Below are 23129 nucleotides of genomic sequence, written 5' to 3'. Positions count from 1 at the left end.
AGGACAGGTATACACGAAGCGAGGTGGAAAGTGAACTGAGGTCTCCTGAGACCTCTTTTTAATGCCATCTTTCTAATCTCCCTCTTTCCAGAGGCCAATGCCATTTGCAGTGACAGGCTCTCCAAAAGATTCCTAGATGTGGGGAGCTGACAGGTCACAGGAGGAAGCTGGCCTCCTGTGACAGTGTTTGAGATACACAGGGATATCTGACTGCCAAAGTTATTATATGGTAACAGAGGTAACATCTTTAAAACTAGCTGGTACAGTTAATGTACATAGTAATGTACAAAGAGAATTATTTTGCCATATCAGCCTTACCTCTCTTAGGTCTTTGTGCCCTCCTGTAAAAAAAGCACTTATACTGGCAATTTTTTAATGCTCTTATCAAGAGATGAACTGCAACATTTTGATCTTGCTTGCAGAAGTTTTACATTGTTGTGTTACTGTGAATGTCACAGAAATTACTGCTGATTTGCTCTACTCTGAGTGAGACCAGAATCAAGCCTTTAAGAAACCAGTTCTGTCCCCATCGGAGTAAATACATGTATTCTGCTGACATTCAGTACCATCAAGATGGATTCTGAATGTTAGCATAGACTCATGGCACCTGGAGATGTGTTGTTCCAGTTGTACTAAGATAGTTCAGAAGGGCCTTTGCAAAGTTAATAGAGTGGGCGGTGATAAAAAGGTTAAGTAAAATCAGACACAGTCTGCTTTTTACTTGCCAATAAACCGCACATTCCCACTTTTCTACATGATGGTCCCCAAATCTATGGATTGTCTGTATTGTTCTGCTACTTGTTCTCCTTGTCATGAAGCTACAGAAATTACTTTCCCTTTCACTCAGATGCGAAGATATTTTCACCTCCGAGTTCTTTTAACTTTTATTAAAATACCGGTTCTTTTTGGTTTTGCTTCTCATACAGATGAATGCATTTAAGCAAAAAAAAAATCTACATGTTATCTGCTTTAGATTGACAGGTCTTATTGAAAAGAATTCCTTAGAGCTATCCATTCCAAGTGTTAAAATGAGATGATGATGAAAAATCGATACCTGTTTGTAAAAGAGAATGTGAGTTTCATCTCTCAAGCAAAAAATTCTACTGAGGTATATTAGGACTTGGAGTGATATTACTTCATAGGAGACAGACCTCTAGATAAATCTGTATCAAAGACATAGCCAATCTTAGTGCCACTTTGCTTTTTAATAGATTTATTGTGAATTTGTATTCCTGATGAAAACACAAGATCAGCTTTAGAGCACCAAACAGCCCAAACCTTGCAGTGATGATCCAGCTGTACCCATCCACCATATCCGTATCTCTGTGAAAGAAAGAAGAAAAAGCCAGTGCTAGTTAGCACTCCACAATACTAATAAAAGTCTCAGTTCTTACAATCCAGCAGTACCTCATTCAGGAGAAACACTTACGCATATGCTCAGCTTTGAGCTTATGAGTAGCCCCATTGGCGTCAGCAGAAGTCCTGAAGTTTAACTGGACTGGACTAACGGTGTTTGTAGATCTGACCTTTTAGCTCCCAGTTCAACAACATTTTTAACTAAGTCCTAGAACTGATTTCAAAGTGCTTGAAGTTGCATACTATATTGAGGTTCTAACTGGAATGATTTTAACACAGAAAAAATTAAATCAAACATTTGGCAATATGAAAATTGAGCTGACAATTTTCCAATCTGTGATCTGTTAATCGCACAACAATGTATTGATTCCACTTTTCAGCTTCCATGATTCAGCAGCAGGACTGAAGGTCAGTCTCTCATCTATTAATATTTAAACAGCCAAGAGAAGCTAAAAGGGAGAAGCTTAGATGCTCATTGATTCTTCCAGACAGATTCAAAATTGTTTATGCAAAAAACCCAAAACCTAAAAAAAATGCTGATTTCCTTTTACTTTCATTAATAATCAGATTAGAAATAAATGAAATCTTGAAATATCATAATAGACTGAAAACAATGCTCAGAATTCCCATTTTTCTGTTAAGAAACATTTCAAAGGAAACTCAGTAAAAGCAGGCATTTCTTTCACTGAAGTGTAAACAATTCGAATATAGTTCTGAATTTCTTATGATAGCAAATCATTACTTAATGCCACTGTGAACTTTCCTAATGTAGGCATGCGGAGCCAAGCCTCCAGACTTCAGCCAATCAGAGATGCTAATGACTGAGGCTATGTATGTTTTATTTAGCTATGTTTAGCTATGTAGCTATGTATATTTTATTTAAATTTATAAATTTATAGGTTTATATATAGAGATAAAAATATTTAAATTTAGGGAAAATTTTGTAAGTGACACCTAATGAGAACGTTAAGTTTTTGCTAGCTCCATGCTACTTGCAATTGTAAGCTGTGCAGAAAACGAGTACCTTAAAGGTGCTCAAGGAGTATTTAGGCAATAGAGAAACTCACCAGTCTGTTTTAGAACCGACTTTCTCCTTTCTTTCCCTCAGTTACTAGCTGGATATATTGACAGTCCTAATTTCATTTATTTCTATGAATTTTTATACTTATTATGGGCTCCTAAGCTCTTAAGTAAGTACCTTGGCAATATAATTTTCTAGGTTCAAGGCTCAGTATTTATAAGGCTTGCAAAAAGAAAGAAAAGTTTAGCACTGTGTGCATGTTAGGATTGCGTCATTGGTTTTCCATGTATGAGATGCATAGAACTATGTTAATGGCTTGAATTTTCAGAGGACTCGAGGGAATTCTGAGAGTTGTTTTCTATTCTGGGCCCATTAATAAACCATTGAATCGCTCAATCTTTAGAACAGAGAAAACAAAAATTAGCAGGTATATGTGTTTTTCATTGAGGAGCTCTTATTATTACAAATAGGAAGTCCAAATAGATGTTTAAAAAGACCTTTCTAGGTAAATGAGGAAACAAACATTCCTTTCCAGGGGTTTTTATGCATAATGATGTTATTTTTCACTACTAATGAAGAAATAATCCTATGTATGTTCTTAATGCCACATTTTCTCATGACTTTTTTTAATATGCTGTTTACAATTTCCGTCTGCTTTCTGGCTAATATTAAACTGATACTGGATTGTCATGTTTAAAGTCACAGAAACACAGAGCTAATACATACAAAACACTGACGTGAGAATTTGCCATCATCAACCTTAAAATAAATAAGTGAAAGAAAGTATAGTGTAAACCAGAGTTTCAGTTAGTGTGTCAGATGCCTAAGAGCATGGCTGAAATAATAGTATTCTTTTGTTGTCAAAGACAGGCACAATGAAATCAAATGGTTCCATACCACTGTCAGACACAGGGAATGTTCGTTCAAACTATGACCAACACAGAATTACAATAAGGAAAGAAGCAAAAACACAGGTGTTCACTTTTTTACTCTTATTTTTTATCATGAATGGAAATATTAAAGAGTTATAAAAAATAGCTATACAGAAAATTTGAATGCAATTTTTAATTGCAAATGATTTTTTTATATATGTGTGTATAAACTATATATAAATATAGTTTCATGTGATCTTTTCCAGTACCCTTTGTAGCATTGGAGATGTGATCCCGTATGAGTCAAAAAGTGATCAGACATCTCTATACTGAACTGTGATTTTAATTATTTAGGCAATAACTCTAAAACCTAATTCAGAATGAGATGACTACATGGATTTTGATAATCTAAAAAGGATTAGATTTATTACATGAAAACCTAAATGACACCTTCCATTCTCAAATACTTTTCACAGGATCATGAAAATTATTACTGACAAGAATAAATTTATGTCATTGAATAATAATAATACGATACAAAGATTAAAAGTTAAGACAAGTTGACTTATCGTTTCAGTGTTCTGACAACTGAGATTTTGTATTTTTAATACAATATGCTACTTCTTTCCAGTAACTGAAAAAATAACAGATATTAGTACAATGATCATCATCAGTTAACTGTACTTAGAGTGACCCCAGCCCTAGTGAAGTTAATGACCTTCATACCTGTGGGTATAATATATGAATGACTTTTGTCTTAAGTAACATTAATCTTGTCTAATATTTGCGTATTTCTCTTATTTAAAACAAAAGTGAGTACCATTTGCGAACCTGACAGCTCTGCTTTTATCAAGAAAGTGGAATTTACACCTCATCATTTGACAATTTTAGGTCTTACAAAAAAACAAGCTAAAAGATACGAATTGCTTCAGACTAAATAAAGAGTGGGCAACAGAGCCCAGTTTTCCATCCCTTTCTTACTGGGACTCTTGCTTTGCAAAGTAATGCAATAAAAATATCTTATATCTGAAAAAAAAATAAATTAGACAAAACCCTAGAGATATTTATAACAGAAGCCTTCATTCATTGTTCTTTCAAAAATTACATTAGTAGAAATGGTTGCTGCTAACATAAGGCACTGAATATCTAAACTTTTATTACCTTTTTTAGGTCAGGCCATTCCTTAGGTAGAATGTGGCTATGAATATCAATTTTCATTTTCGAAGTATCAAAGGAGAAATACTCCTTCAATGAAAATGTTTTCTGTGTAATTGCTACTATCCTTCCTGTCTCTGGTTCAGCAGGTTATTAACTTTGGCTGCAGTTCAGATCCACCTGCTGTCTTATCAGGAGAGCTCGGTACAGTGGCCAATTGGGGAGCCTAAATCCCAGAGGAGTGGCTCTCCAAAAGAACAAAGGCTTCTAGCAGAAAGTCCCTGTTAATGCATAAACTACAGTTGACTGAGGGCAAAGGGTAAATGTATGTTTATATTGGTACTATGAAGGGATTAATTTTACACAGAATCTAAAATGCAAGCTTGTTTACACTTGAAAATAATTCAATAAAATTGAATTAGAATAAATGTATTAAACATGCTGACTTGAATTTGCTTCTTTCTCCCTCTTAAGAGTCCGAAATAATTTGTAGGGAGCATATAATATACGCTTGGTAGATAGTCATACCTCCTCATCTATCCTCTTTTCCTTCCCTTGCATTTTCTTTAAAGTTACATAAAAAACCCACAGAAATATTGAATTGTAGCCAAATCTATGCTCTGCGCTTTATTTCCCCCTTCTGATTATTGGTTCACTCAGGATATTTACACATGCTACTGCATACTGGTGCTTACAGCCTCTCAAGATGGCTCAAGATCTGGCAGGAGAATGGCTCAGATTACCTTAGTAATTAATGCTTCTGGAGTTCACCAGCTAATATGGCAAACAACTCCTGCATCCTAAGTTAAGTTTAACTGGAGCTAGCTCAGATTTTCTGTGAAACTACTTCTCATGTTTTGCCCTTTACTCAATTTAGTATTACACTTCTTTCCTCAAGATACCCCTGCCTTTTATTTGTGCTGTATTTTTCTCTGTAATTTATTTCCTCTACAGTTTTCTTTCAATGTATGCTACTCACATGGCGTCTTCTTGCAACAGCTGGTTAACCATTTCTTGGTTTATTTGTTTCTAGTGAAAAATTCTGGGTTTTTTTCAAAACTAAATGCTGTTGTGAACCTTGCAACTTGAAATCAAGCAACTTGAAAACCAAGTGGCTGATTTTGTTTCATCCTTTTTCTTTCTTATTTTGTTTGGACTTGATAAAAAAAAAAAAAGGATTATTGTACTTCCCTGCTTGTTTACTGATTAAGCAAGTCTGCTTTTGATTTGGTCAGTTAACCTTCTGAGAGTTATTCTTCAAGTCAACTCCTTGTGACAGGGTAGGTTGCTTTCTTGATGGTGTGCTTCTCTGCAATGTAAGATTGCTGAAGACTGAATGTCCAAAAGAAATAGGAAGCAGCAGCTTTGGGAGAGTATTCCCTAAATAAAGCAGGACAGCCAACAACTCACTTTAACAGATCAAATGCATGGGATTGAAAATAGCAATTATTTCCATCTAAAAATCAAAACCAATCTCTTCATGACCAGACTGCCAGGTTAAGCAGCAAATTTGCTCTCTTGCTCCCAAATGTGACAGCTACAATATATGATCTAGCACTATAGTGTTAGCTTGCTGGCAAGCAATGTTCTTGCATATACAACAGCAGAGATAAGAAAGAAGTATTGATTCAGCTGTGGGAACTCTGTGGCGTGAATCCTATGGATCTATAGACACAAGACAAAGAGTTAAGGTGAGTCTTTCAATAAAGAGATGTCAGGAAGACAATTCCCTATTTAAGAACAGAAAGCAGAGGTACTAGCGAAGGAGAGGGCCAGGAAGAGGTTTGTGTATCCGAATAGTCTAAGACACCTAGTTTCTTCTCTTGAGTCACCATAGCTGCAGGCTACCATGCAGGCATCAGCAGCACTTCTACAACACTGTGCTTTACTTTTCTCAGCTCTAAAAAAAGATGTAGTTGTTAGGTGCTGCTCGCAAGACACAGCTTAGCTTGCAAACAGCGCAGTACTCCCACACTGCATTTCATTTAACAAAACACATCATCTGGAAACCATACCAGTCAAAGGCAAAATTTGTATCCATTTCACTCGATCAAAGGGACAGTAAGACATCTGTCTATATCCAATATGGTCCATTGGATCATCAGCAGAAAGATCATCAGTGGCTACAAACAAAAGCATCTTCAGTTACCCAGGCACCCTACCTACTTTGAGTGCGTGTGTTTGAAAAACAGGACACCTTCTCTGACGTTTTGGACAATCTGCCTGATAACAGTGAGTGACTTATGCCTCTCAGTCTCTATGCTGAGTTTGTGTCCTAGTGCCACACGATGGCTTTTAGCATGGCCATTGCTATCTATCTCCACCTGGTTGTGAATTTTTGGAAAGTGACACAGAGGTGCAGGAATTGCTGACAGCAGCCAGGAAAACCTACAGCTGTGTTAGACGGCCCTACACAGGCAGACCTGAGCTTAAATTCACTGTGCTATCTGCCAGGCAGGAGATCATGACCAGATGGAAACTTTCACATGCACAATGTCTGGGGCAACAGAAAGTTATATTTTACCATTTGTGGGCCCATATAAGACCCAAACTGTAGCCATTCTTGGGCTGCTCACAAATAATTTACATCCTAGAGCATTTGGATAAGACCACAAAGCTAGTTAGGAAAAAAAAAAAAAAAAGAGATCAGTCAATGAATGTACTTGCTACATCTGCTAGGGAGAACTAAAATGGATACAGACTTCTTCCCAGCCAAAAGTAGCCTCCTCCATACATTAAGATGGTATGGCCCACCTGCCTCAGTACACTTATGCATGGCATATGTGTCTTTAAGATCAAATGCAATACAACACGCATTTATTATGGCCATTAGAAACCAAACTGCATTCTTGATTTTGACCAACTTCCCATATTTTTTGTGTGCATCGCCTTCTTTCTATTTGTGTGGTTTTAGACTGGGAAACAAGATGAACAACTCCTTCAGGACCATTTAGCTAGAGACTATTCAGGCCAGGTCTGATTTCAGATACACAGATACAAGTCTAGCAGAACTATAGGGTTTTATTTCACTATAGGGACAAGGAGTAAAGTGAAAGTGGTGCTAGATGTAGAGCAATAAATGCTCTTTTCCAAAGCTATTTAGCTGCTTTTCTGAAACAATTACAGAAACTGAGATTTAGAGTCTTCACGCTGGAAAGTCAGGGTCTAGTTCTGGCCTTTGTTTATCAGGGAGAAAGTATTTCCTTGTATCAGTGGGAAAACCATGACAAAGCATTCTTCAAAAGAGGGTGCATCAAGAAACATCGGTAAACTCTGCAGACAGCTCTGCCATATACATGCTATCAAGGCAGCCCATTTTCAAGCAGGATGAACACAGAAACAAAGAGGCAAATTCAGGGTGCTGATGTTAGAAAGGGCTAAAATATTTGTGCCAGTTTTTCAGAACTTCAGTTTTGCATGTTCTTCTCTGGCACCTGCTCTTTAAATTGCACGTTTGTTTGTGCAAATTGGCTATTTTACACATATGCACAGCTCTCAAAAAGCACATGGAAAACTCTTTGTGCTCAGTAGCTAAGATGAAGTACTTAAAGAATACGTCCCTTTCCAAACGAAATAAAATGTTGAGCAGCGCACTTGTATTGGTTGCTTAGCAACAGGTTGTCCTTTGGCTGTGCTGGGGACTGCACCGGTCCTTTGAGACTGCCATTACAGACCTGCTTGGAAATGTCACATTTGGAAAGGATGCAAAAGTCGGTAATCCTATTTTTTGTGTGGTATCAAATAATTAAACATCTCCTATTAAATTAGCCTAATCACAGAACTTAATCCTCTGCTGGGACTCCAGAGAACACAGACTTTAGTGGAAGTGATATGCTTTTCCTTCTATGGGAAATAATAACAATGGATATGGTCTCCCTTCTAATGAGGAATAACATTATGCAGTTCCCATGTAGCACTTTCCATACATAGATCTCAAGTGCTTTACAGTTGATGCTATTTTTGATAGGAAGTCATTAGTTTACCTAGCACAGCTACCCCAGGAGGACATGTCCAGGTACAGTTACATCAGTAAAGTCCTTAACAAAAATGTATCCCAGAGAGCCGGTGGCATTATGATTCCCTGTGCTTAAATGCCATGTACCAAATATTCCAGTGTGACTGTCTAAACTCCCGATGGCTTGCACAGCTAGCTGGATTGCAATGTCTGTGTTTCATCTAGACACATTTACAGAATGCAATAGATAAGGTACACATATCTCCAATCTAGAGCCAACTATATCAGCTCAAGATGGCAGCAGTGCAAGTATATTCATCATTAAATACTGAAGACAAGTAGAGTAGATTTTTCATGTTGTTATTCAAAAGCCTTTGCAGAAACAAACAACTGAAAGAGCCTCTGTTTAGACAAACGTCAGAGCTGATGCTGGTCTGTATCTGAGTCAGTTTAGCCTTGCAGAGAAGCTGGGCTTTTTAGCTCAGATGTGATGCTGCACTGATGCATCTCTGATGCTTCCAAGATCTCAGCTATTAAATTTGCGTAGTGAAGCTTCATGGCTGTACAAGCTCAGGATGATGCTCATCAGGTGGTCTCTCTTTTAGACCTGCCATAGCCACCACAGTTCTGTCACAAAAATTTATAGTGTCAAGGTGGCCAAGATTGCTGACGCCCTTGGCAGCACACTGCACTGCTTTGTGACTACTAGCCTAGCAAGAGTTCTGATGAATCACACAGTGGTGAAAGCAAACAACGTGTCCTATGCCAAATTCCTGACCATTACCGTGTTCTCTGCTGTGCAAGTTAAGCTGTAATAAATTCTCATTTATTTTCAGGTTTCTAGAAAATATTATATTGCTGAAACTCAACTAGTATTCTAAACCAAAGAAAATATATAGCTATCTTTTAAATAATATAATTATTCTCTTAATATACTACAATTTCAGTTCTGCAATTTACAATTACCATGCATTTATCTTGCATAGAAATGTTCTATCGAAAATGATAATTAGATAGAAATTTTCCAAAGTGTGAGTACAAGTAAAATGGATTTTTTTTTCCATGTGTAGACACAAACAAATAAAAAAGACTCTATTTAAGCACATATCAGGCCAAGTGTCACTCTTATGCAGCAGGAGCAACCAGACAGACATCAGTAGCATAAATGTGGGCCAGAAAAAAACAGATGGAATGGAGCCTACAGATACTGATATTAAAAAGTCATAATTTTCAAGTTAATACCCCATGGTAACATCTGAGATTGTTGCAATTATTTGGAAGGCTGGTGTCTAAAATAAATAAATAAGTAGTAACTGTTGCCAAATGCTGTCTTAACAACTTTTTTCCCTGTGTGCTAGATACTCGAATCCTCAGCTTTCCTTGCAGAGGCCTCTCTGTGCCACTGTTTGGGGGTATCTGAATTCTGGGGATAAGAATTGTCTTCTCAGAGCTTTTACTGCTTCAGAAAGGAAGCCAAGGAACCAAGAGAAAAACCTAGTATCTGAATTTGTTCAGCTGCTTCAACAAATTCCTACACCTGCCTCTAGAACACTGCAGAAATGTGCTTATGCCACCTCTGTGGTCCTAGCACTGGGCTAATGAAACAGGGTTCTTCCTGGGTCCTCAAGGTCTGCTTGAGCATGAAGTTTTATGTTCCATCATTTCTGAGTAGCTGTGAACCCCTGCCACCAAACAGATCTTCTGCAAGGGACTAAGATGAAACCCTGGCTCCCAGTAAGTGTTGGCCAAGTGGTTGGCCATGGCTTTAGACTGATGCATTTACTGAGTTTCTGAGAGGCAGGAATATTGATATCTGTAGACTACAGCAGTGGGTGCCAAAGCAAAGACCTTTCCAACTATGCAGATGTTTATGATGTAAATGTTTAGGGTTTAGTACTGCAGCTGCATTTATTCATTCATCTGGAGGATGGCGCTTGGCACAGGAATGCCTCCACAGATGATTTCTGGAGCTTGCTTTCACCTGCTGAGTTTGGATACAAATATTTTTCTATCTTTTAAGTTTCAGGATTTATTTCTCCACATACATTAATTCCAAGATCAGATTTATGCCTCAAAATTATTTCTTTTTAAATCCACAAGATATTAAAATTATAGAGTTGAGTGAGAATACAGGTCAGATTATCACAGGAAATAAGAAAGATCCAAATATTGAACCTTTCACTCATTCCGCTTCTTCCACAGAAGCCGTATCAGCAGTCAAAGCAAACTTTCGGCCTACTGATTACCACCTTAATGCAAACACCTCACAGAAAATGCTGTCAGTTGGAAAAAATACTGTCTGTTGCTGGGGGACTATAAGGAGACAGTCATGATACTCATACTCTCCCACCGGTGTTGTCCCTGAGTGAAGACTAGCACTATGGAGGATTACATGATGGTTAGCATTACTTCAAGCAAATCTACTATGAATACTGCTGGAAGCATTGCTGTGTTGTCTGGTCATAAGCAAATTTACAGTTAAATCAGAAGGTGATGCTACAGGTCAGACTGCATTTCTGTAACACAGAAGAGGCCATACTGCTGCTCCACAGACTCAGAACTGTTATTTAGTAAAGGTTTACAGAATATCCTATTAGCAGTTCATAGTGTTAAGGTAACTTAACGAGTAACTGTTCAACACAAAAGAAGTACTACTAGGTAAAACAAGTTCCCTAGCAATTTGATTGAAAAGTGATATCCAAACTGCAAAATTCTGACTAATGTGTTAACCAGACAGCAAAATTGGTACCTAATTTCTTTGCAAATTATCTCATCATTTCTTTAGTCTTCAGCTGAAGTGATGTTGGAAAGGACCTTTAAGATCATCGAGTCCAGCTGTAAACCTAACACTGCCAAGCCCATCACTAAACCATGTCCCTAAACACCACATCTACGCAACTTTTAAATACGTTCAGGGATGATGACTCAACCACTTCCCTGAGCAGCCTGTTCCAATGCTTGATAACCCTTTTAGTGAAGAAATTTTTCCTAATATCCAATCTATCACTAACCTTCTGTCTGAAAGTTGCACCCCATCATTACTAGATGTAGCTCTCAACTCATCAGATGAATCTCAATAGATGAATATCCTTTTTTTTTTTTTTTTTTTTTTACACTGTAAGTCTTAAAAATAAAATCCCGGTACAAATAACAACTTGGTCCCCAAATGAAAGCTCTATTCCAAAATACAAAATCAAATCAGTAATCTTTCAAAATGCTTTATGCATTTTGATCTACTCTTGACTAACAAGTAAGTTAGATATATGAAGTAAGACATTTACATAGCAGGTAAAAAAGAATAGTTACATACATGGTTGATGTGCCCACTTATTTCAAGTCCTAGCACGACAGTGGCTAGGACTCGGATTACTTTAGTAAACCAACCATGTAAAGCAACATAAGACTGTGTATTAATAACACAGAACACCCCTAGAAATAATGCTTCAGCTAAAAGAAAATTTTTGCAAATCCTGGTTACTCTTACAAATAACTATTATCCCAAAGCAAAATCCATCACTGACTAGAAAACTCAATTTGGTGGGCTTACACCATGATTGAATTCAGTCACCCAGCTATGATAATTTTATTTTAGCTTGTGAGTTCCACAAGTAGAATAGGAAAGAATATTAACTGTTGTATTGGCTTTTCTCCTTTAGAAGGCTACTCATTAACATTTTTACTGTGGCTTTTAAGAAAGATTTTTTGTTTCCCCAATAAGATACCTACAGTTTGCCTTTCCTGGGAAGTGTTCTATTCTAAATGGAAACATATGCTTTGATTCATGTTCATCAATAAATATTTAAATTCAAGCTTAACTTTAAAACACAGTAGGACCACTAGAATTGGTAGCACTACTAAGTTAAGCACATGCTAATAGCTGCATTCATACCCGAGTGTTCACCTCAGTCCTGCTTATATTTACATGCAACAAGCTCTACTATTATATGCACACAAAAAGAGCACAGAAAGAGTGGTTTCACGATTTATACTGAAAGCACTGTGGAGTGAGTCCAGACTGCTAACTCAAGGACTCCACTGAGGAGTCATTTTGGTTCCATATGCTCTAGGAAGCATAAAAGCTCCACCAAGTTACAGTCTTAAAGTGTGTGTTTTCAAAAATGATTCAGTAAATTTATACTATGGTCACAGGTAAACAATCATGTTATCCATTTTAAAAAACAAACTTCTTTTCACTGAGAAGCCTGTAAGGTGCACTTTGATTTACAATTTGCGCCATACAAAATCCAGACAAAAGACTTAATCCAATGCAACTGCTGATGTATGTAGAACTAACATTGCAACTTGAATTCTTTTCTCAACTATCATACTCAGTTTTCCTCTTGGGAAAAAGCAGGTACTGTCTTTTTATTTTTTAATTCCAACTTTTGGAATTCAACAACATCCTCTCAGGATGAACAACCTTGTTCACAATTACTAAAAAAGATTCATGATTTCCTGGCTGTGTTTAAGTGTGCTTTACTAATTTGCTTGATTTTTTTTTCTTTATTTGCTGAAAAAGATTAAGAAATTTGCACTTTCTTGGTCACAGCTACAGCCAGGACTGTACTGCAGATACATAAAAACATCTGTGTTCACTTCTGAGTGTGAAGGTCATAAACAAAGCCACTTCCTAAATCAGATGTATTTTCGCCTTCAGGACATTGCTACTCATCTCAACCTAATATTCCATGTTAACTTTTTTATGATCTAAAAATATTGCAGGTGTTTTCGAAGTACTCATTATAATTAAACATTTTGAACCCAGCAGAAAGCCCACTGAAGTCACCAGGAAATCCAGTCATTTCAGAAGATATATATCAAGCAATGGTTCAAAAAGTAGTTTTGAGCCACTGGAAAGACAGATGAATTTAAATGAGGAATTACAGGTAAACTTTGCCCAGAGTTCAGTAATTAAATGCAAGGGCAGTTTAGAATGCTGGTTTTGGATTATGTCTGATTGCCCATGTCAGTATGGTGCCTCAAAAAAAGAGAACTACATTATAAATCATGAATTTGTTAATAATATTTGGGCAGTTCACTGTGAATACTACAGGTTGCAATTTGTAGTGCATTAAGTGGAGCACCAAGCAGTGATTGCAATATAGAGCACTTATTTCATATTGACTGAAATGGATTTTGCCTGCGGTAAGTGACGCAAGCTTGTGCTGTTTGAATTTGTAGCTGACGCTGCAATGTCAAAGTACAACTGGGTTGAACTGCTGCTAAGTACGGTGGATCTGTAATGAATGTTTTATTCATACAATTTGCTGGTTGGTGAACGGGTCTTCTAAAATTCCTTTGTCTCTAGTGATGCAGCATTTTTAGGAAGAGAAGAAAATACATGCTTCCAAATATCTATTTTTCTAACATACTTGCTCATCTCCGCTGTATGTTCCTAAACAACTGGATATATTAAAATCTCCTCGGGGCTTGAAGTGCTACCATTTGGATCACAATGTAGAATACACACTTCAAATACTAGGATTCGCATGTTGATTTTCAGCAAATGCTCACCACTTCCCAAATAATAAAGGAAGTCCTTGTCACAAACCTTTTTCATACAAAAATCTGCTACTTAGTAATAAGATTTGATATCATTTGTAACGCTCTCAAGTTTTGGATCCTAGTAACAAAATACATGTGCTTATAAAAATTAACAAATAATACATTAACAATAATTAATTTCTAATATTACTAACAAACTAAAACCTACATTCAGTCTCTTCATCTCAAGTGACAAAAGGAAACCAGTTGCTCTAATTCAGTGGAACTAATCCATACTTGCAGTTTGTAGGTGCAGTTTGCAGGCACTTCAACAATATAACTGAAATATAGTTAAATGACTTTTTAAATTAGTCTGTTTTATGTGGTTCTCTGTAGTTCACTCAAAACCTCAGAATTTGTTTAATTCTTACCTGTATTACTATACTTTGTGCGTGCTGCCTCTTTCAGGAAATAGCAAAGGAGGGCCACCACAGCAAGATGGACCCTCTGCTATGTTTCCCATGGAGACTTCATATTTAATTCTTTTATTGGTTTGTTGGGGTGGGGGCAGGTTGTTCTTTTTTTTTCCTAACACAAAAGCTATGTACACTGCAAGTATATTTTGACCTTTGCAAGCCAGAAAAAATAATGTTCAGACATCAATGTCTGGATGCCTATAGTTAGGTCCAGTGGAATCATGAGTTTATCAAGACCTGTGCTGCCAGGAATGAAACAGGATCCCCTACCGAGCCAGTTATGAATTATTTGCTCCTGCCTCCTCTTCCCTCCACAGCCTGGCTGTTGGTCACTGACTAGAAGTACAGATACTATTGCAGGATACTACTGCGATTCCAAACATATGCACCCCTCTCTCTAGTTGGTGGTGCCTCCCTCTGTTCATAGCAAAAAACTGGAGAATAGCATAGCCCTCAGGTAAACGCAAGATCTTGCAAGAACAGAGCGCAAGCTTGAATTGGTTGGAATAAGTAAATGGTCCCATACCTCAGTGTGACAGGAGGTGACAGACATTACCACCAGCATTAACTTGTGTTACAGTCTCCATCATACAACAATGTACCTGCGAGCGGAGTCTGGCCTCTGCAACATGAGCTGGGGGATTAAGAAAGGAGAGATTAGTGTTAGGAAAAAGATGGATGATGCCTGTCCAAAATTTCCTGCCACCCACCCTACTGATGTAGGCTTCCAAAATGCTTAATAGCTTTGTGGTAGAAGGCAGGTATCATGACATATTTTTTTATATCAGTGTTACAAAACAGTTGAATCATATTGACCATCACAGGCAAATACAAACCATAAACACTTCTATGTCATATTGCATTATCTACAGCCATGCACTGCATAGGACAATTAAAATTATAGTTTATTAAAGCTCAGGAGGTAACGTAAGTACAATAAAGTTTTAAATAGAAAACAGAAATAGTTTAACAGCCTGAATTTATGGCAATGTTTTTTGCTAAGTTTTTACAAGTGGCATTGGTATGTCCTCTTCACAAAAGCCCAACTCAGAAACAACCTGAAGTGCAAGCTTAACAATTTTTCTATTATGTGTTCAACCACCATGAGAATTTAAAAGACCTGTTTAATACTAAGCTAATATTTACGTGTTTTCTTGGCCTTGGAACAGTTTCCATTATTGGCCCAGTCTAACTGATCTGGTTTGTCCAGCTTGTATTCTATACTCCTTCTTACAGTTGAATGTTATTATATTAGATTACCCATTTCCAGCCTGGAGCCTCCTACATTCCACATAAAGAATCAAGGAAAAAGCCAGCTCAGAAAATGGAATGCAGGGAAGTGTACCCTAGATAACATGTATCTGATCAGCAATTTGATGAGCCTTCTTTTGTGAATACTATCTCTAGTTCTGGAAGACAAGTTTAAAACAAAGGACCACCTCTTCTCTTCCTCCAGAATACAGATTTAAAATTAATACCCATGTACCTACACACACTAGCATGCATAAAAAAATCAGCAAGCTTGGCATGAAAGATTTGGGCCTTCCTGTCACCCCATTCTTCTCGCTCCGTGGTTCCTCTTTTCTTACACCTCTAGCTTTTCTATCTGCACTGGTTTCATTTCCTCCCTCTTCACGCCCAAAACCACTAGTCCTGCTTCTTTGCTGCTCATACCAAATCCTTGCCATTGCCTCCTTGCTGCTGGGACTGTCAATTTCTCCTCATCTAGTCACAACAAATCTTGGGATTACTGGTCAGTTCTTTTGAAGGTATTACACCTTTGCTCTTTATCAGATGGTGCTTCACTGGTCAGGACCTTAAGTTCTGTTAATAGGATAAGGGGTAACGGTTTTAAACTGAAAGAGGGCAGATTTAGATTAGATGTAAGAAAGAAGTTCTCCACTGTGAGGGTGGTGAAGCACTGGCACAGGTTGCCCAGAGAGGTTGTGGATGCCCCATCCCTGGCAGTGTTCCAAGCCAGGCTGGATGGGGCTTTGAGCAACCTGGTCTAGTGGAAGGTGTCCCTGCCCATGGCAGGGGGGTTGGAACTAGATGATCTTTAAGGTCCCTTCCAATCCAAACCATTCTATGATTCTAGAAACCTCACTCTTGAGCACCATATAATTTTGTAAGGGATCGCTAATAGTTCATTTAGCGTAGAGGAAACAACAGCATATCTATATTTAAAACTGCAGTGATAAATTATACTGATAATCTGTCCTGAATTAGCTACTAAATAAAAAAATGGTCATATGGGCCTCTTTATTTAAAAGCAATCTTCAGCATTGCAGCTTTACTTAGGACACTTCCTATCACTTCAGTTGAAGCCATGGAGCCAGAAAGGAAGCAATTTGCAGCACTGAAGTCACTCCTTAAACATTAAATGCAGAAAAGGTTGGAAGAGTTTTATTCTAAAAGGCGCACTGCACACAGGATCAGATATTGTTGCCATGGCTGGCTGACTTTATTGCTTTGAGTAAATCCATATTTGATGCATTAAGGATGGATTGGGTTACTGTTAGGTAGAAGTCGGTCGAGTGATTTTTAAGCCACAGTTCTTTCACTCTTGCATAGAATAAGAGCAAGCACAACAGATAATTTATTTTTTTAATATTTAGCACGTGCAATTATAAACTCATAAATTAACATGCCGTTAATGCATAACGCCATCTAGTGGAAAAATCAACAAGTATAGATGCAACAACTGTGTAGATATCCCATGCAATATGAATTTAATTAGTGTTGTAATCATTTCACAGTTTTAATACTGAATTAAATTTAAAACAAAAGAACTATAACTTAATTTTCAAAACCTCCATGAAACAAGATCTTCACAAAATTTAAGTATCTTCCAAAGATATTTATCCTCACAGTTAAGATACACAAAACAATCTCAGTGAACTTGTATTTATAATGATTGTAGGATGTGAAACAGACCTTGGAAAGCTCTTGATTTTCTTTCCTAATTAAATTTTATTTAGAGATTGAATTTTTTTGTCAACAGAATGACATACACTTCAAGCTAATAAAGGAGACCATTCAAAGAAGTTTACTGATACATCAGCCAGAACAACCTGTAATTCCAGAGAGTTTCAGAATTAATGATCTTCATCTTTGTAACTATGAGGTCACTTTTCTATGCCAATAGATAGAAAAGGAAACAGTGAAAAAAAGAGTCTAAAAATCAAAGTTATATAAGGTAAAGGAAATGGGCTTGTCATAAAAAGATTAGAGGAGAACAGGGGCTTAGAAAGACTATCAGATAAGTAAAATACTCCATTAATAGCCCTTCTAAAATCAACAGGAAAGGAACAATCCAAGAGAAGGAAGTAATGAGAATTTTATCCTTCATAAAAACATAGCACTTGCCCTTTATTGGTCAATTAACCTGCTCTTAGGCCTGAATTAGCACTGTCTCTAAACCTCTGCACCTTTTGTGTCAACCTATTTTGATATTACTTATTTTATCATTTACTCAGTAAAACTTTACAGTTACATCCCCCCCCCCCCCCCCCGATGTTTATATTGGTTGAATCATACAAGTGTGGACCTGAAGGACCCTATGGAGATCATTTAGTTCAACTCTCTTCTCTGAGAAGGCCTATAAGCACCACTATACCAGGTCAGCTGTGGTTACCTGTGGCTTTTTTGCTAGCTGAACTTAGAAATCCTCCAAGGGGGAAGAAGATTCCACCACCTCTCTCAGAAACCTCTTCTAGTGCTGCACTAACACCATACTGAAGAATATTTTCCTAATGTCCTATCTGAACCTCTCAAGACACAGTTTGTGACCATTGGCCCAGGCTATCCACTCTTACGATGTTGCTTATTTTTCCTCTTCAGTTTTGAAAAGGGAAGAAGAACAAGATATTCTATTGAAGAAGTAAAACAGATTTTGGACAGTAGAATAATGGAAAAAATGTATCTTATTGGGCATGAACTGACTGTGTGTGTCCAAATTCTCAGTCTCCATGCAATGCTCATATAAATGACGAAGATAGTGCTGATGCACAGCAAAGTTGGGAAAGTGTAAGTTAAGAGCCAAGAAGGAAAAACTCAGATCTATTTTATAACTAAATAACAACGATACTCAAGCACTAATAACCTCTGACAAGTATTGCCTAATGTAACAAGTGCTTCTGGCTGCTCCAAGAGCAGTTACTGTGCTCCTCTTGCACAGGAAATGTGTAGCAGGTCTGCAAGAGTATTTTTGGGCTGGAACAGTCAGAGTGAGGCTTTTATCTTTTTCACATGTCTGTGCTATAATATTAGCCTACTTGTTAAAAGTTCAGCTAATTAAAAAAACACGTCACCTTACCCCCTTGCATCTTGATCTCACCTTCATCTGAATAGCTGCTGACATGGATGGCATGGAGTACAGATGTGGACAAGGCACAGACACTCTATTACAATTCCAGACTTGAACTACCAAAACCCATAACCAAGCTCTGACATCAGCTACATCAGTTCTAGCAGCTCAAATCATCAACTGATAATGACCATCATGAGTGATGAAAATCATACATCCACCTGCAGTGCCAGGCAGAACTATCAAGCCTCATACACTGAGCATGGACCCCAGGCAAATGCACTCCTGAGCAGTACTGCCCTGCAGCCAAATCTGTATTTCCTGTACTTACAGCATACTGCCATGGTTAACTGCCTACTAAATTCAGCTTGCCAGCCCAATCTATGATTTACTAACCAGCAGGGCAAGATACAGTGCTGGTAGATAGCATTATCAAGACAGCAACTAAATGCTTCTTTGTAAGCAATGAGGCAAGTCTCAAATGAAGAATTACATTTGTAGAACTTACTAAAGTGAAACTGAGGTGATTCTGGGAACTGAAATAAAAAACAAAGTTGAGTGCTCAGGCCTTTTTTTCCTTCTGTGAGCTGACCACTGCAGAATTTCAAACTTTATAGAAAGAAATTATTTTCCTTGTGATGCAAAAAAGGTCCTATCTGGCCTAAATATGGCTCATAGTTGATGCAACCTGAAAAATCATTTTATGATGCATCTCCTGCTAACAAATTATACATGGAGATCCTAAATATGACAAAACCCAGACGTGTGAAATGAAGACACTTTGGTACAAAGATAAGACAACGTCTATGGATATTTTTTTAATTAAAACAACGGATGAAAAAACCCAGGCACTTCTAGACACACAGATCCTTCCTGAAGTCATGAAGACTGTACACCTAGCTACACTTTCAGAGCATAATAGTTGGAAATTAATTACACCAGTTGGTTTAATAAAGCATATTACTTCTCTTTACAGATCTTGCCTCAGTTTGCTTAAATTTGTAAGTACAACTATACCTAATTTGTATAGTCCAGTGACAACTGTGATTGTCAATGGATAAAGTAAAATGAATCCAAGTATGTAAACTTTTATCAGTAAAAGAAACCCTCTTAAAATATACATTTTCTAATAAAATGATGTGAAAATTAAGTGAAACTTCTGTGGCTATTGAAGCATCCCTGCACCCCAATACTGAAAATATGTGTAGTCTTGATGGTGGAGAGGAAGCTGTCTGCATTACTATGTGACTGCCTGTCCCTTGATTGCTTTTAGGCACCATCAACAGCTTTAAAGAAAATTTGAAAGAGGCAGAAATTGAATCTTATCATAATCTGATTAAAATATATGACTGACATCTCCCTCTTCCTTTTTGGTTACAGGACAATTTTACTGCAGCAGAGGTTCAAAATTTCACTGACATTTTGAACTCCAACCTTCAATTGCCTTTAAATTTGAATTTTACTGGTTGCTTAAAAAGACACTCATAGGTGAAGTGTGTTTAACACTCTTCATTCTACAGAGAAAAGTGCCACTTCAATTTCTTAAAGATGCTCCTCTTCTTTGTAAAATTAGCAAATGCTAATAGCCATGCGCAACTCCGAATCACCGCTAAATGTAACATAAATGTTTTAGTAGGCTTATTAACCAACTACCCTATCCATTTTATATAAATTCAGATCAGACAGTATTCACTATGGATAGATGAATGTCAATATTCACAGTGTATTTCATCACGCTAGATCAAATGGAGATCCTTTGCTTTTGCTACTGCTGCATATGGAGAAAGGCTTGGGTGCAATAGAGTAGAAACTTTTGGGTTTGAATACCACAAAAAAACGGCTCCCATTTCTTCTTACAAGAATGCCATGAATTATGAGATTCACTCCCTTAAAATTACAAATGGGATTGTCATGTCTCCCATCTTTCCCATGGCCCACTGAAATTTTTACCTAAGAGGATGAGAAACAATGAATATATCATGAGAATAAAGGATGCAGAAACCTATTAAAACTGGTGTATATGTGGTTGACGTTATTTTTGTCTCTTCCAAAAATTAGTATCTGAAGAATGTAATGATTTTACCTACAGCATCTCCCATTAAAATTAACTATTCAAAGTCTAATTGCATGCCAGAACACGGGAAACTAAACAGACAAAAAACGTTAAGTGGGTAACAGATTCCACTAGCTACTTGGGAATTTGATGTCCATCAAAACATAGAAGAGTTAAATGATTTAAAGTGTCAAACATCTGCTTGAGCAGATGTAAAAAAAAAAAAAAAAAGAACCATACTGGCACACAATGAAATGAGTATAGTTTCCTGGTTATGAAGAACATATTTTGTAAAGTATTCATTTTGGCTGTGGCTATCATTCTTTTTTGAAACACTTTCTATAATCATCCTAGCTACATACTCAAGTGGGAATGTACAGAACCCTAGTTACAATTCACTTGGCATAAGAAAAGGATAAGATATTCTTTTCCAACTCACTAAAAAACGTGGATTAGTTATTCAAAACAACACATAAATATTATCATATCATACATTTTATCAAACAACTCACAGCAAAAGTGACCTGTGGAGTACTTACTTACTAGTAGAGCCTAAGCAATATAAATATTATTGCTATAGATTAGTAGAAGGGTCATCCCCTCAAATACTTATGCATGGTCTTTTGATAAAAGATAAAAATACAGCAAGAAAAAAAAAAAAAGAAGAATTTAGTCTTTTACTGATGACACTAATTGCCAAGGAATAAGATATTAACCCAAATCACAAATTAGAGTTTAAAATACCGGAAGAGAAAATAGATGCGAGTTGGGCACTATTCCCCATAAAACCTATTACATTTCATTTCTGACACAGGCAAGTCCTGTAAGTAAATGCAATTAGTCCCTTTTCTCATTAAATGCTTACCTTGAAGGTAGGGATTATGACTGTTAATTTTTTTTTAATGCATAGAGTTAAATTTATAAACTATAAATATTTCACAAATGCATAAGTCTAGCCTGACTAGGAAACAAACATATGTCTGCCTTTGGATACAGCCTTCTTAACAAAGCTTAGGTCTGACATGGTGGGAAAAGGCCTTGGTAGACAGGCACATCAGGAAGAATGGGCATTGGCTTGGCAATAGGAAAAGTGACTTAACCTGTGTATAATAAAAAGAATGTTTTGTGATTTCTGTAGTTTACTTCATCTCCCGGTTAATCATATAAACTTAATGGAAATTTGTGTATAATTTTTTAAAAGATAATGGGAGAAAACATGAAGGTATGCAAATACATTGGAAGTGTCTAGTCATTAAGATGCTTTTGGATAGGAATTATCATCAAGTAATTATAAGTCATTGGATAAGTTTATTAGAAAACTATATTGACTTTTGGTTCCTAGGAATTTCCTAGCTTTCTTTTTCTCTTTTCTTTGATGCATAAATGAAATCTCAGCTGCTTACACTCATGTAATCTATTAGACTATGGTTAGAGTCTCATTGGAAGAAGAAAGATCTCTCCACATAGCCTGGGAAGAGAGAATGGAAAGCAGGGGGGAAAAAAAAAAAAAAAAAAAAAAAAAAAAAAAGAGGAAAATTATTACTTAAGTAACAGGTTACTACCTCTTTAAAATTAAATTCCTTTTCCCTTCCATTTCTGTTCAATACTTGTGAATATTACCAATGAAATAAAGCCACTGTCAAATAAGTCAGTTTTACTCAGTTACATAAAAACTGGAAACAAAATGTCTTCAATGATATAAAGAAATAACATTGTTTGGAACAGAGGCATGTAATCTTCAAGACTGCATAATATTTCTCTGAACAAAATAGTAAGTTCAGTTTTTGTGGGTAAACCTTTGGTTTCCTATATTTACACAGCAATTTTAAGTCAAATTAAAAACAGCTTTTTAAATAGTTTCAAGGTGGAAAATGCTCACTGTGAAGAAGCTTTTTCAAGATCCTCTGATCACTTTAAGATGACACATTTTGCATCCTATGTTTTTATTTCTCCTTTGTTGCCACAATGGAATTTATTAATGCCTGTAGCTCTTGCTAGCTTTGGCATTTTTTGCAAATATGATCCTGCAACAACATCATATAGAAGAAGAGTAGGTGCTTATGTGAGGTGTCATCAATTACTTACCAAGGTCACCGCATGCTATATTCTCTGGGAATCATATTATAGGCACTTTTTCATAGCCTGAAGGAAAAGATACTGAATTATCATATTCTTTTTTCAAAATAACATTCTGATTATTTTTGACCCAAGTTAATATTCAGTCTAAAAATGCCAAGAAGAGAGATGACTTCAATTTAAACTCCATCTAACCCAGTGCAAGAGAAAAACAGTAAAGGACCTACATACATTGGATAATAATTTAAGCATGGTCTGCAGTTTAAAAATTAATGTAGCATTGTTGTACTAACATCATAATTATTGTTTTATTTTGAATTAAAAAAATAGGGTGACTAATACTAGGCTGAGAGGTATCTAGACCAAGTTAAA

The 23129-nt window shown here is 36.7% G+C and overlaps 1 protein-coding gene across 2 annotated transcripts in view; it reads right to left on the bottom strand.

Annotated features, from left to right (window-relative positions):
* ACMSD (aminocarboxymuconate semialdehyde decarboxylase) overlaps window positions 1-23129 on the bottom strand; it is a 47911-nt gene that overhangs the window by 19719 nt on the left and 5063 nt on the right. The window contains exons 2-4 of one of the 2 annotated variants that reach the window (XM_049826614.1): window positions 22767-22823; window positions 14846-14953; window positions 1279-1323 (exon numbers count right to left, since the gene is read on the bottom strand). In XM_049826614.1, the coding sequence (XP_049682571.1) occupies window positions 1279-1313 (35 nt within the window). In that variant the 5' untranslated portion in view covers window positions 1314-1323; window positions 14846-14953; window positions 22767-22823. Of the gene's footprint in view, window positions 1-1278; window positions 1324-4410; window positions 4567-14845; window positions 14954-22766; window positions 22824-23129 lie in introns of those variants that run through there. The other variant, XM_049826710.1, reaches the window with a different exon arrangement.

This window comes from Accipiter gentilis, chromosome 1 (assembly GCF_929443795.1).
Source record: "Accipiter gentilis chromosome 1, bAccGen1.1, whole genome shotgun sequence".
Taxonomy (NCBI): Eukaryota; Metazoa; Chordata; class Aves; order Accipitriformes; family Accipitridae; genus Astur; species Astur gentilis.
This window is presented reverse-complemented; position numbering and strand designations above follow the sequence as displayed.